The sequence below is a fragment of the Mercurialis annua genome, linkage group LG7 (assembly GCF_937616625.2).
Source record: "Mercurialis annua linkage group LG7, ddMerAnnu1.2, whole genome shotgun sequence".
NCBI classification, from domain to species: Eukaryota; Viridiplantae; Streptophyta; class Magnoliopsida; order Malpighiales; family Euphorbiaceae; genus Mercurialis; species Mercurialis annua.
In genome coordinates, this window is record NC_065576.1 from 6179599 (window position 1) to 6193884 (window position 14286).

The 14286-nt window shown below is 29.0% G+C and overlaps 1 protein-coding gene across 3 annotated transcripts; it reads right to left on the bottom strand.

The window, feature by feature from the left end:
* Window positions 1-2106: 2106 nt before the first annotated feature.
* Window positions 2107-6930, bottom strand: LOC126656479 (uncharacterized). Of its 3 annotated transcripts, none has more exons than XR_007633244.2 (11): window positions 6460-6930; window positions 6199-6385; window positions 5921-6054; window positions 5714-5826; window positions 5502-5625; window positions 4898-5047; window positions 4601-4756; window positions 4355-4434; window positions 4224-4273; window positions 2459-2707; window positions 2107-2380 (listed from the first exon to the last, which is right to left on the bottom strand). XR_007633244.2 is itself a non-coding variant. In XM_050351058.2 (11 exons), the coding sequence occupies exons 1-10, from the start codon at window positions 6856-6858 to the stop codon at window positions 2568-2570; spliced, it is 1533 nt and encodes a 510-aa protein (XP_050207015.1). In that variant the 5' UTR covers window positions 6859-6930; the 3' UTR covers window positions 2107-2380; window positions 2532-2567. The 3 variants fall into 3 exon arrangements, 2 of the variants coding, with proteins under 2 accessions (XP_050207015.1, XP_050207014.1); XM_050351058.2 differs by having other exon boundaries at window positions 2532-2707; XM_050351057.2 differs by having other exon boundaries at window positions 2107-2458; window positions 2532-2707.
* Between the last annotated feature and the right edge of the window lie 7356 nt (window positions 6931-14286).

Below are 14286 nucleotides of genomic sequence, written 5' to 3' on the forward strand. Positions count from 1 at the left end.
TGGAATCTTCGCAAAAGACGAGGCGACGTCGTTTTTAAAAGTTGGTGGGCGGGATTTATTGTGATTAAAAGATTTTGTTTTAGCGGCTTAAACAGTACAATTAGGGTTAATTAATTTTAAATTGGGAAGTACATATTACCTCCTTTGACTTTGCTACCCTACTTTTGCAATTTTCATATTAATATAAAGGCCAAGTGTCATAAAAAGACCAAATCTTTCATAAACGTTTCACAAAAATCCTGACCTTTTAATTTTGTCGATTTTGGCCAAAAACATATTATTTTGTTTCAATTGTGGCCAACTCTCAATTTGATTTCAATTTGCCTATGTGGCGCCTACGTGGCATGCACATATATTGAAAGGTTAGCACTTTTGTGAAACCAAATAATCCATTTTTGGCCAAAATCGATAAAATTGAAAGGTCAGTACTTTTGTGAAACCAAATAATCAGTTTTTGGCCAAAATCGACAAAATTGAAAGGTCAAGACTTTTGTGAAACTTTTGTGAAAGATTTGGCATTTTTACGACATTTGGCCTAATATATATGTACATAAATATTTATCAAAATTCATGATTTAATATTATAAATTTCTTATATTTTTTATTAGAAATAATCAAATAATAGTTTTGATTTCATTTTTTAGTGTTACAGAGTTCATAAATGTTTAATAAAATAACAAGTAAACAAATATTTTAATGGCCTAATGTCTTAAAAAAAAACCGACCTTTTAGCCCCTTTTTAATCATACCCTGACGTTGAAAATTTGTCAATTTTACCCTATTTTGCATTTTTGTGTTTCAATTGTACCCTGAAAAATTAAATTAACGTCTTTTGCGTTTGGAAATTTGTTTAAAACATTCTCCATGTCTCGCATATATTGATTGTATATTTTTAAAATTTGTTTAAATTTAGTTAAATTAATTAAGAATTTAAATTAGTGTTAATTTGAGTATGGTTTTTAGTTAGTTTTTAAAAATAAAAAACTTATTTGTACTTTTTTGAATTAAAAAAATTAATTTTATGTTTAGACTTAATTAATTGAATGATTTCATCATTTAAGTAAAAAAATTAACAAAAATTAAAATATTGGGGTACAATTGAAAACGGAAAATTCAAAAGTGGGTAAAATTGACAAATTTTCAACGTCGGGGTGGAATTGAAAAAAGGTTTAAAGGTGAGGGGTTTTTGAGTGATTAGGCCTATTTTAATTTATTAAACTCATTTCATAAATAGTAAAATTTGTGTCGCACACATTCATATATAAATTAATTTATTACAATTTACTAATAAATTTATTAGTTTTTGATTTATTTTATTTTGATAATTTTGTAAGTTTTTATTTAGAAACAAATAAATCCATTTAATAATTTGTTAATAATAATACAATTAGATAGTATTTTAAAAATATGAGAATGTATAGACAGTAATTATAATAAAACTGTACTGTAATAATATTACATAATGAAATAATTATATATTTTTTTGTAATTTGAACTATATTAAATGTATTGTACAGATCTCGTTGTATAATTTTTTTGAAATCATCAGGTGTGTTACACAAACTATTAATTAAGGCCTAATGTCTTAAAAAACCCCGACCTTTTAGCTCGTTTTCAATCATACCTTGACGTTGAAATTTTATCAATTTTACCCTATTTTGAATTTTTGTGTTTCAATTGTACCCTGAAAAATTAAATTAACGTCTTTTGCGTTTGGAAATTTGTTTAAAACATTCTCCATGTCTCACATATATTAATTGTATATTTTTAAAATTTATTTAAATTTAGTTAAATTAATTAAGAATTTAAATTAGTGTTAATTTGATTATGGTTTTTAGTTAGTTTTTAAAAATAAAGGACTTATTTGTACTTTTTTAAATAAAAAAGAATTTAATTTCATGTTTAGACTTAATTAATTGAATGATTTCATCATTTAAGTAAAAAAATTAACAAAAATTAAAATATTGGGGTACAATTGAAAACGGAAAATTCAAAAATGGGTAAAATTGACAAATTTTCAACGTCGGGGTGGAATTGAAAAAAAGTTTAAAGGTGAGGGGTTTTTGAGTGATTAGGCCATTAATTATTGATAAGTACAATAAAAAATTAGAATAAAATCTGAGACCCTTATTTTTGTCTATTCTTACAAGTTAGTACAAAGCAAGCAAAAGATCCAAAAGAAAAAAATATTAAACTACGATACTTCTACTATATGACACTCCCACAATATAGTGAGTAAGCCATGGACAGATATCAGGATTCAGTAGGAGTTTGACTCGAAATATGAACAGTTTATTTCAGTTAAATTAACGGCAGGTAATTCCAGTCTCTAATCGTTATTAATTATTATGTAATATCCGTTGCGGCATGAATCCCTTTCCTGCAGATAAATTAACAGCAGGTGATTCCAAAGTTCTGGCAGCCGAAAAACAGAATAATTTACAGCCATGTGTAATACCTGCGACACTAATGTTAGACATTTCATTGGATTATTCCAGAGTAGATCAGAGAGAAAAAAATGTTGGAGATACCTAGAAGCAATGATCAAGCAGAGCAGTCTTTAAACTCTACGAGTAAAAAGCTGTTCTCTTTCTCTGATTGTGATCATTTATCCATCCTTCGATCAGCTTCACCTCAGTTGCCCTTAGCTCTACCAGCCAATCAGGATCCTCAGGTGTCGAAGGACGCAAGTCGATGTGATGAGCCCCTGATGGTCAAAACACAGGTTAGCTAAGCATATCATAGCATGTTCACCATGCTTTAGCTGCAATGATATGATCCCATATTCCAATTGGGATCAACTCAATTAAGCATCAACTATTATCTAATATCTAGTTACGGTACCCATTAAAAGATCATAGCAACTCAGGCATCATATGAAATTGCATGTGCCAGTAGCTGAGTAGCACGCTGACTAAGTCCCATAAACGTAATGACTTATGACAAATCAAAGCAAATTGGTTTCAGCCTTGGAATAAACTCCCGTAAGCTACAAGAAACTATTTAGCCCGGAAACGGAAAACATCCCAACTGAAAATGGCAAATAATATTTTTTTACAAGAATATATTATAATTATAGAGTTTCGGGTTTTCATAAATATTTTTCTGAAGCTTCAACGCTGAAACATAAGACTGAAGAAGTTTATGTTCAACTTAGACAAGTAGTCAAGGACCACCGGAAAACTCAAAAAATAAACTGGATTGGTACAATAACATTAATGAATTTCAAGGATTGGTGCTATGTGTAGGAGTATGCAATTTTGACTGTTGCAGCTCGGGAGGACAAAACACAGTCAGAAAGTTTTTAGATTATGCTCTGATTTCAATTTTCCTTAATTCCATGATAATCCAACAAGCAAAACATGAAATGGCAAATAATTAATTGGATGTCTACCATCTTCTTACACTCCTAATTATTTATGATAGTCACTAAAGTTCAAAAACCAATTACTTATTCGTAAATCATCGTTTAATTTATTATTTTAAAATTATTCCATTTTATCATTTTAACTCATTCCTAACCCAAGCTTAAATGTCGCATAAATTTAACCGAAAATTAAAACATACACCACTGATTTAACCTTGCACTTAAGCTCCAGAACACTTTGCAAGCACATTGAATAGCCGTGAGTATCATCAAATGACTAGAGAACTAAACAAATGTAATAAACTTAGGTTCCAAATTCTATTGCAACTGGCAAGCTGACTGTTGGCAGTTAGACCAAATAATTCATGTTTTTCAATAAAATTAATGACAAGCCTGTGGGAAATTTTCCGATTTGTTAATAAGTCAACTGTGTACAGTTATAAAAAAATTTAAGATTTGTTAGTATATATATTCCTGATTTGTAGGGAACTAATTTATCCTATTAAGAAGAGAAACCTAATTTCTACCTTTCTGATTTAGTAATCAGACCTGTACATAATCATCTTGTATTCTTGATGTTATTATCATTGGAAAATATTTTTTCTTCGGAAGTTGTCAAAGTTATCTATATCTTCACCAGGCTCAAGCAGGGAGGAGACAAGAGCCACACGGCGATTTGGATATCTTTCAGTCTCGCAGATCATAGCTCATAGACTAATATGGTAAGATGGAAATGTTGAGGACCATTGTTTACACTTAAATTATGAAAGGTTTGTTCATGAAACAACTCCCAGAAATTTTCAGCAATGAAGGAAAGGATTTCTCTAATGCACAAAGGATTGAATTAAATTATTACCTTCCTTAGTAACAAGGGCAACAACAGTTTCAGATATATTCTGCAAAACACTGCACGAAACAACACCACCAATCATCACAACTTACTCTTATATATATAAAGAGAACAGAAAACAAATTACATATATTTACCCGCCACCGCTCCAAGGATCCAGTAGACCGTTAGAGAAAATGATGTTACTAGCAAAATTTTGTAAGGCGGTCTTGATGTCCTGCTCAATAAATCAGAAAACATAAGAACCAAAGCATAGAATGGATAATGCAAGGGAAATCTGTGAGTAGACTTGCATAAAATGCATATGCAAAGAAGACTTCAAAATTAACATGACCAAACGATGTAATGTTATAAAAAGAAATAAAGCTATTCATTTCTCTTACAAGTCCGCCAAATTCTGTTGTTATCCATCTGGGCCTAGGAACAACCCTGAATTCCTCCCAACATTCTTCTTCGAAAGAGGTGTAATTAAATTCATATGTTCGGAACATGCTTTCATTCTTGCTGCTGGCCATTGGCATCACCATTTCTGTACAAGCCTGTAAAATTGAGAACAGAAGAGAGTAAAACAGATAAGGATTGCAAATCAATTGCGCTTATCAAAAATTGTAGATAAAAATGAGATGAGAAACAGCACAGAATAAAATAAGAAAAAAGGAACAGCCCAAGTATCTCTATACCTGCCAGTTCCAACCACTCAAACCATGAGGATCATCATCCAGTTCAAAGCAGTCGACATTGCCGGTATAATTATAATAGACGCTTACTCCTTCAAAAACACGCTCTAGATTGTTAGTACCATCAGGACATCCATCAATCCTTCTGCAAACCTACCCAAAACAAATATACATATGATATTACAAACTCATATGAAAAACAATAGCTCGTAATAAGTAAAACAGACAAGCCCACAAGGGAATTTTTGAGATATAAATAAGCATAAAAAAGACAATAGCAACATTAACCCCAAATCTCATGCTAGGAGGATCTTAAAACAAAATACAAAACTGAGGAACTTAAAATAAAAGAAATAAACTAAGAGCAACATTTCAATGCCAGAATACCAATTCCTGACACCTAATATGACTTCAAAATCAAGAAGAATGTAGGTTCTTCCATCCCAGAATAAATTCATATTACTCTAGCTCCTAAAATTTCACTTGCAACAGATTCTATTCCCTTGATCTAATGTAGCTAGAAGAATTACCTATGTCTTACGAGTACATGAATGAATGGCATCGATTGATATAGTTTCAAAATTGCAAAAAGAAAACCGAAAGTGACCTCTCTTATGGGATGTCCAGGAAGAGGCATCAAAAATCCAGCAGGATAAGGGTAATCCACCATCGCCAAGTAACTATAAGCAGAATCCAACCAGTCTGCAAGCTCATCTGTGCTATTCAAAACCCTGTCAAAGATATAATCTTCAAACATCGATCATCTCAACATAACTAAACTAATGCAAAATAACCAAACAATTCTTTTTACCTTCTTACCTGCACATGTGAAAAGTTTTGCTAAGTGCAACTAATCCATTCTCTTTCAAACCCTCAGATGCAATTGCATCCCATGAATCTTTTATAGTATTAAAGCAGCTATCACTCTCACGCTGCAGGCATAATATATAACACATTTAGCTAACCAGTAGGATAATTAAGACTTGCCTAATTAAACAAGAAATGTGCAACAAAATTATAACTGACCTTAAAATCATTAGAAGCGATATCATAAAATATTTCATGCGGCACAATATTTTCAAACTGAAGCATCGGAGCAGACGAAGCTAGCGCGCCAATTGCTATATGTGGATACTTTAGTCTCATCCATGCAGCTAACACTGTTTACAATCATAATTATAATAATTACTTTCATTAAAAAAAACACTCACTAATCAATATCTTACTAACTAACTAATTTCAATTGAGCATTAAGTTTAAAAAACAAAATTATCTTACTAAAATTTGAATCTTATTAAACTTACTTCCACCGTAGGATCCGCCAAATAACACAACAGGACAATCCACAGCCGTTAGATTCCTCTTCAAGTCAGTTATCAGTACCGCAAAATCCGCCAACGCTTGCTCCGCAGTTAGGTATGCTAATGTACTAGCATTCTTATACGCTACTTCTCTGCTCCCGTACGGTATCGACTCACCATAGTACCTATGCTGTAAGGAGGTTAAAAAACCGTAATTAGTAATTTTCTCGGGAAAATCTAATTTTCTCGGGAAAATTAACAAACCTCGGGAAAAACGACCATCGCGCCGAACTGAGGAGCGATTTCCCAAACAAATCCGGTATTTTCAGCGAACCAGACGATATCTTCTTCATTGCCGCAGTAGAGGAAGATCGGGCCGAGTCGATCGGGACCGGACCAGTGATCGGAGTTAATGAGGTAGCGTTGGGAGAATTCCGGGAGGTTTGAGAAGCTGAAATGATCGAGTTTTTGGTTAAAGTATCGTGTTTCGTATCGGTACTGTAACTGCTGCTGGGTTTTAATCTGGTGTGAGAGTTTGCGGGGAAAACGCGGGGGAAGTTTTCTGGAGATGGGAGAATAGGACGGTTGTGATGCGAGGGATAGTGATGATGCTGTGATGATGGTGATGATGAGAAGAAGAGTGGTTGGACTGAGAGTTGACATTTTAGTAGAGTTTCAGTTGTGTGTTGTTTTCTGATTAAATGAAGGTGGAGGAGTGAAGTTCGGGTGGTTGCTAGTGTAGGTTTCTATAATGTATCGACGAATGATTGATTTTGTTTTAATTTGTTTGTTTCGGATTTTAAAGTTTAAATTAGGGATTAGGATTCGATCAAGTTTATTGGGGATCATATTCACGATTTACACCTTTTATTATAAAATAGACGGGTGTAGATTAATTTGATTAAAATTGTAGTATTTTTTTTATCTAATTGTGACATGATCTCCTTAAATTTAAAATGAACTTGAGAAATTTCAATCTGTAAGTTTAATGTTTGTTTTTCATCGTGATAAAGAAAAAAAAAAGAAGTTGGGGTTTTTTTCCGAAGGTAGAATTACTACATTAGATGTTAGATATTAGTATTAGTATTATTTTAATCAGCTTACTAGCTGTCCAAGGAGTGGTTCGAACCCATACCCTCAGAGAGATGCAATGTGAGCGTTGCCAACTGGATCGACGCCCACTTGCAAGTTGAGGTTTATTTACCTTTTAAATTGGATAATATTTATGTTAATTCTAAACATGTAAGAGTATACCCAATAGTATTTTTTTAGAATAATATTTTTAAATAAATAAAAAATATTTTTAACAGTAAAAAATAAAAAGTAAATTTATGTTCAATTGGATTTTAAATATAGAGATAACAGGTTTGAAATTCAGAAAAGTAAAAAAGTAGAGAGAGAAGTGAGAAGAAATAAAAATATATGTTGGATTTTTGAAAGATAAAGAATTTTGAAAAGACAAACTGATTTCTTTGGTTTGTTTTTAAAATAAAGAGACCAGTTGTGTATTCTTTGATGGTTATATTCCTTATGATAAAGAGCTTTAAATTTTTAAAAAAATACAAGAAAGAATGACTAACAAGATCCAAAAAAAATCCAAAAATCTAAAATATGTTTCAAAGCCAAAAAGAAAATACAACCTTATGAATAAAAAATTTAAAAAGTCGAAATAATATTTTTAATGAAACATTAAATTGTCAATATATTAATTTTTATCGTTTATTAAATCTAACATATAAAAGATGATCAGTGATAAAAAAAAATTAATTATTAAATATTACTTTATAAAGACTATGATGCATATAATTTTTATCAATATAACAAAAAACATTACCAAATGTATCATTTATTTTTTAAAATAATAAACATGAAAAATAATAATAAATTTTTTTTATCAAAAATGAAAGATTTCATTTATACTAGGTCAAACGTACAATACACTCACCAAAGGGAGAAAATACGAGATAAGAACCACTAAAATTTTATAACCCAGTAACACAAACAATTGAGAGGTATCAAATGAACCATACTCATTGTGAATTCAAATAAGGATCCACCGAGGGATAAAAAAACTGGCGGTTCACCGAGACTCAATTGTCTGAAGGGATCTTTGACGAGGATGATAGCTTTGATTGCACAGTTCCAGCTCTCTTGACCACAAAACTCGCATCTCAACTCCGTAGGTGAAGAAATACAAATTTTAAAGATTAGATTATATCTAACCTAACTAAGACACAAACTAGTTTTTGAACTAGAACTAGACCAAAAAAGGTCAAGAGATAAACTAGAGAAGGCTAAAACTAGACATAAACTATGTAGAAATTAAAAAGAAACCATAAAACAACTAAGGATATGAAAATTTGGAGGAAATAGTAAAATTTAATTCAAATTTTTTAATTGACGATTGTTTAAATTTAGCTAAGTTGTTTAGTAATGTTGTTTTTATTTTTGTGAGGTGATATGTGAATCAGACTGTACATATATTAGCTAAAAATGTATGTTTTATTTTAGGTTATCAAGAGTGGTTATATTATTTTTTTAAATTTCTCACAAATGTAATTGATTTAGATATTGAATGAAGTCTAAGTTGATTTAAAAAAAAAAAACAGAAGGAAATAAAAGGATCTGATTATCCATTACAAAATGAGGCAGACCATTGGGCTTCTGCCTAAACTCAAAAGTCTCAACCATTTCTCCAACCACATTGAGCTTGACATTGGGCCGAACCAAAATTACCAAATGTATCACTCTTTGTTCTCGTAATTGTATAAGGGGCTTCTTACAAAACTACTCTAAAAGCAAACAAATTTAGAAAAGGAATATTTACAAAACTATTTTTAAAATTATTTAATTTATAAAAAAACGTGATTAGTCAAAAAAAATTAACTATACTTAAAAATAAAAGAACTACACAATTTATATACTTTTATTACTATAAAAAAATACATGTTTGAAACATTATCAATACATCGTCGATACAGTACGTAAAAAGTAAAAATTTATTTTGTATTTTTATAAACTTTTTAGGTATGAAATGTAAACTTTTTAAAAAGTACGTATTTTTGTAATTTTTCTTTTTTTTTGATTTTTTTTGTAATTTTTTCATTACAAAAATATAAAATAAGCCTATTTATTATATTTATATATAAAAATCTTACATATTTACAAAAAATTCTAACCAACCCAAACCAACTCAAAGCGACCTAATTCGATCACCGATCAATTTCGGCCACCACCACCTTCGGGCAGCCCCGCCTCCGGGGACCGTCCAGGCCGCCACCTTCAACCACCCTTCGGACAACCGCCTCTAATTACCCGCCTCCGGGCCCCTCTAGTGACACCTTGACTCGAGGTTTTAGTATACTTTGTGGATCAAAACGTCTTCAAAAGAATATGTCCTCTACAAATATCCTCATGAACGTACTTTTTCAAAATGTGCTAACACTTTTGATTCTCCAAACAATTACAATTTAATGTGATTTTCTTTATCTCGTGAAATATGTTTGTGATTTACTATTTCGAAAAACATATAACTTAACCTATTGACTTAAGTGTGTATTTATAAGCATACAACATTTAAAATTAAAAACATAGAGGTTCTACTGTGGCTAATAAACAAAACTAAAAGGATTTAAATGGCTTTTATGAATAAATTAAACGATCTTTTTGTACTTTTAGCCTAAAAAGTATAAAATAAATTTTTCGTCAATAACACGAATATGTCACGTGTTTGTTCACTTCAACATGAATTATGATAAAATAAAAACATGTTAAAAGATGATTGAATTTGAATTTTTTTTCTTTAATGCCAGGATGCAAATAATAAAAAAATTATTAAGGTTTAAATTAAAAGTCAAACCAAATATGAGGAATCAAATTGTGCTTTTATAAATATAAATTAAAAAATCAGCAATTTTAGGCATCTATGACTCTTAAACTTTTTGGTTTTCAAATGATAATTTTAATTTGATCAATAGATAATAATAAAAACTACATAAAGAACTAGAATCAGAGAATTGATTCTTTAAAGATTGTCAAAATAATTACTTAGGCATGTCATTTTTCAATAATTTAAAACAATTATTTGAGAGTAGTAAACTTTAAGCGTTGATATTTTGTATATTGTCCACATGCATACGCAGTAATAGGGCTAAATTGTGACCAATGGATGAAATGCACCAATTTTGATTACTCACAAGAAAATGACCAAGACTGCAAATTGGAAGGGTCCACAATAATATTTTTCATTTATATAATGAAATCCCATTTGTGTTTGTACAAGATTTATAAATAAATTAATAGTTGCCGATGGGAATTTTTCATTCAGACTTGATACATCATAATGGTGATTCTTTACATATAGATTATTTCATTTATAAAAAATCCAGCCATCTCCTTTTTATTCTTTTAACTCTTTATCAAAAAAATTTAATTTTGCTTAAGTATGGTCTCGGGTTCGAATCCTTATGAATGCAGAAAATTTTCACTGGTAGACTCACCCACCATGCCAGGTGCGCGACGCTGGTCGGATTCGGATTAGTCAGGACGAAGCCTTAGAAACCGGATGGGCTTACCAAAAAAGAAATTAATTTTGCCACCGACTGTCATCCATGGTGTACCATTTTTTACTAATCTAGAATTAGTTTTTGTAATATATATTATATATAAATTTATATTGTTTTATTCATATATACATTGATGAAGAGAAGATCTAAATTATTATCATGAAAATTATATTTTTGATATTCTCTCGAGCAGACTCGTTCAAAAATTTGATTTTGTGATTTAAAATAATCATTAAATGAAATTGACGGATCGCCGAATTTCATAATTAAAAAAACTTCACCAATACGATTAAAAATTGTCAATATCTATTTTCATTATTTAATTAATTTTTTTGTCTTATATTTCTTGAATGTATCTTTTTTATATAGTAGTTAATCAAATTGTATTTTTCGTTTTTTTATTATTGAAATATTTATTGTTATTATAATAATGGTAATCTTCTGAAAAGAAAAAAAACTGGTTTGCATTCTTTAGTTTTTCATTCAACTGAACACTTTAAATTCCAGTCAAATAAAATTATATCAGCATAAAAAGAATTATAATCTAAAAATGCATCTGATTCAAACTGAACATAATTTTAATTATTTTTTAAAATCAAATTAAAGTATTAAATTTGATTATTCTGTTTAATTTAATTTTTGTACGGTCGTTCTTAGAGACCACTTATCTAATGAGGCAGGTCATTGACCTTGTCCAAAAGCTTTGCTTTTTTGTCCAAGATTGAGCATTTCCATTAGGACACCAATAGAACAAAGAATATGAAAAGCTACATATGATTATGGGAATATATTATTAATCACCAAAGAATATTAATCCTTCAAAGTTAACAAAATAATGTTCATTATTCTATTTGAATGTACTATTTTTTTTTCCTAAGAGCCAAAAGAAAATGAAAAAAAAAAGAAATAAGAGCAAATTACTATGACACCCCTCATATTTGACATAATTTACAGTTTAGTCCCTCTTGTTTGAAATTTGAACTTTATAGCCCCTCAGTTTTTGTCAACGATTTAGTCCTTCAGTCCATTTTGAATGTTAGTTAACGAAGTCAACGAAACTATATGGTCCCCCACTTTTGTTTTTGTCAACGATTTCACCCCTCATTTTTATTTTTGTCAACGATTTCGTCCCTCATGTTTGATAATTAATTTATCCATAAGTCTTTTAACTTCGTTGACTAACACTAAAAATGGATGGAGAGACTAAAATGTTGACGCAAACAAAAGTGAGGGGCCACATAATTTAGTTTTCAAATAAAAGGGATTAAAGTGTGAATTATATCAAATGTGAGGGGCTTCATAGTAATTTGCTCAAGAAATAATAAAAGAGTATCCCTCTAGTTGAGGATGGTATACAAGTATAAAGCATAAATCTCTCTTACAAATCTATATAACTAGTATAAAGATGAACCCAAAACACTGTTCATTAAGGGTTCACTTTACTAAAAAACCAAGGCTTTTGAAATAATAACAAACTAACCACTATAGACAGAATAATTCTGGTGTCCATTTTTGTATCTTCCTTATAGTTCTCTATTTAATGCCCAACACTTCCTTACTTTATTACCAAAACACCAACTATTACTAAATATCAAAAGCCAATTTTTGTAATTTAATTACAAAAAAAACATTCGAGTTGCATATTTATGCACACAGATGGGGTCCACTCTTCTTTTTATAATCTATTTTTAAAATAATAATTTTATCTATATATGTGAAATATAATAAAAATACAATCCTTTAAGTCCTAATTACTTCCTGCATTAGTCCAAATCTAAAACTAATCACATTTTCACAAAAAATATAAATTTAATATTAATTTTAATGATAACAATAGTAAATTATAAATTTCAACAAAAAAATTAAAATATTTTTTAAAGTAAAATATTAACAATTTTTTTTTAAAAAAAGTTCATTAAAATATACTATACATATTTTTATTAGTTTTACTATTAAATTTAAAAATGCATGTTTATTCTATTATATATTCTGTTGTATATTTATTGTATATTTATATTTTATAATATTTTATATATATAGTAAGTTATGCTTACATAAAAAAATTATTTATATTTGAATCTAAAAAATTATCAATTTTTTATTTATTTGTCTCGATATATATTTTTTGAAAAACTAAATAGCCGTATTTAATATAACTTATAATTATCTGATATACCATTATATAGTGCTTAATTAATAGTATAATATATTATCCATATTTTATTCAAAAAATTTATGCTATCATGTCAGATAAAATATTAAGATTTATATAATCAAACATATAATTTGTATATTAAAATAATAATTTTTTTCTAAACCGTCAATATTTATATAATTTAAATTACTGAGTTTCAATTCATATTTTATCTTTAATTTAATCAATTCCGAAGCGAAGCGAGGGTTTTACACTAGTTATCTATATATTCCGTGTAAAATTCAATTATTATTAAATAGAAAAAGCAAGTGCATGCATGATTGAGGTTTGACCATAGACATATATATATTATGCTGATAAGTGATTAAACAAAAACCTTAGTCCTTTGATTCGGAGAATTTTAATTAAGAATTTTTATTATCAGAATAATTTGAATTCATAGACATAGGTCATATATTCCTTATCCCATAATTCTTTTAAAAATGTAAAATCAATTTTGGTAGCCATAATTTTAGCACTTACTCCATTTAGCATGTAAGAAAAAAAATAACTATTTTTTTTTATCTCCAAGACATTATTAAAGATTTTAAATTATGTAAGTATTTTTCTCTTTTCAAACTGTGTTAATGTTCTGATTTATAAGAAGCACAGTTGATCACTTTTAAAAATTTAAAGTGTATTTGAAATAAAAAATAAATAATTTTTTTTATTTATTTTCAAAATAAATGTTAGTTAATTTTTATAGTTTTTATAAATTTAAGGTTTAAGCAATACGGTAATCTTATTACTAAAAGTAATCATTTTACATAAAATAAGAAAGTATGAAATACAAAATATAAAATTTCTATTTTAATATTTTTATTATAAGTTGTTATTAATTTTATCTTTTATTAAAAAATTAGAATTTTAAACAGTTTTTATCCGAAAATAATGAATCTTTATATTTTTATAATTAGTGATGGACATCCAATTCCACATAGCAATATTATGAACCGAATTTTTTGGAATTCGCCCACCGAGGCGGACCTCGGAACTCGGCGAAAAATGATAATTTTGAAAACCAACTTCAAAGTAAGAAAGACTCAGTCCTACTAATCTCATCCACTTAAAAAAAAATCTATACAGATTCGCCTAAATAAGAAAGAGACCGAAGGTCCGAATACGAATATTCGAAGATCTAAAATATAAATATAATTCAATTACAATATCAATGATAAATGAGATTTTAGAAGATTTATATTCTCTAGAAAAACAATAGATATTTATATTCAGAATCATATTCCTATTCATAAAATATAATTCTATTTAGTAGACTTATTTCTAAATGGACTCACATGCTAAACAAGGCTCACTTTCCTATTTGGACTCATA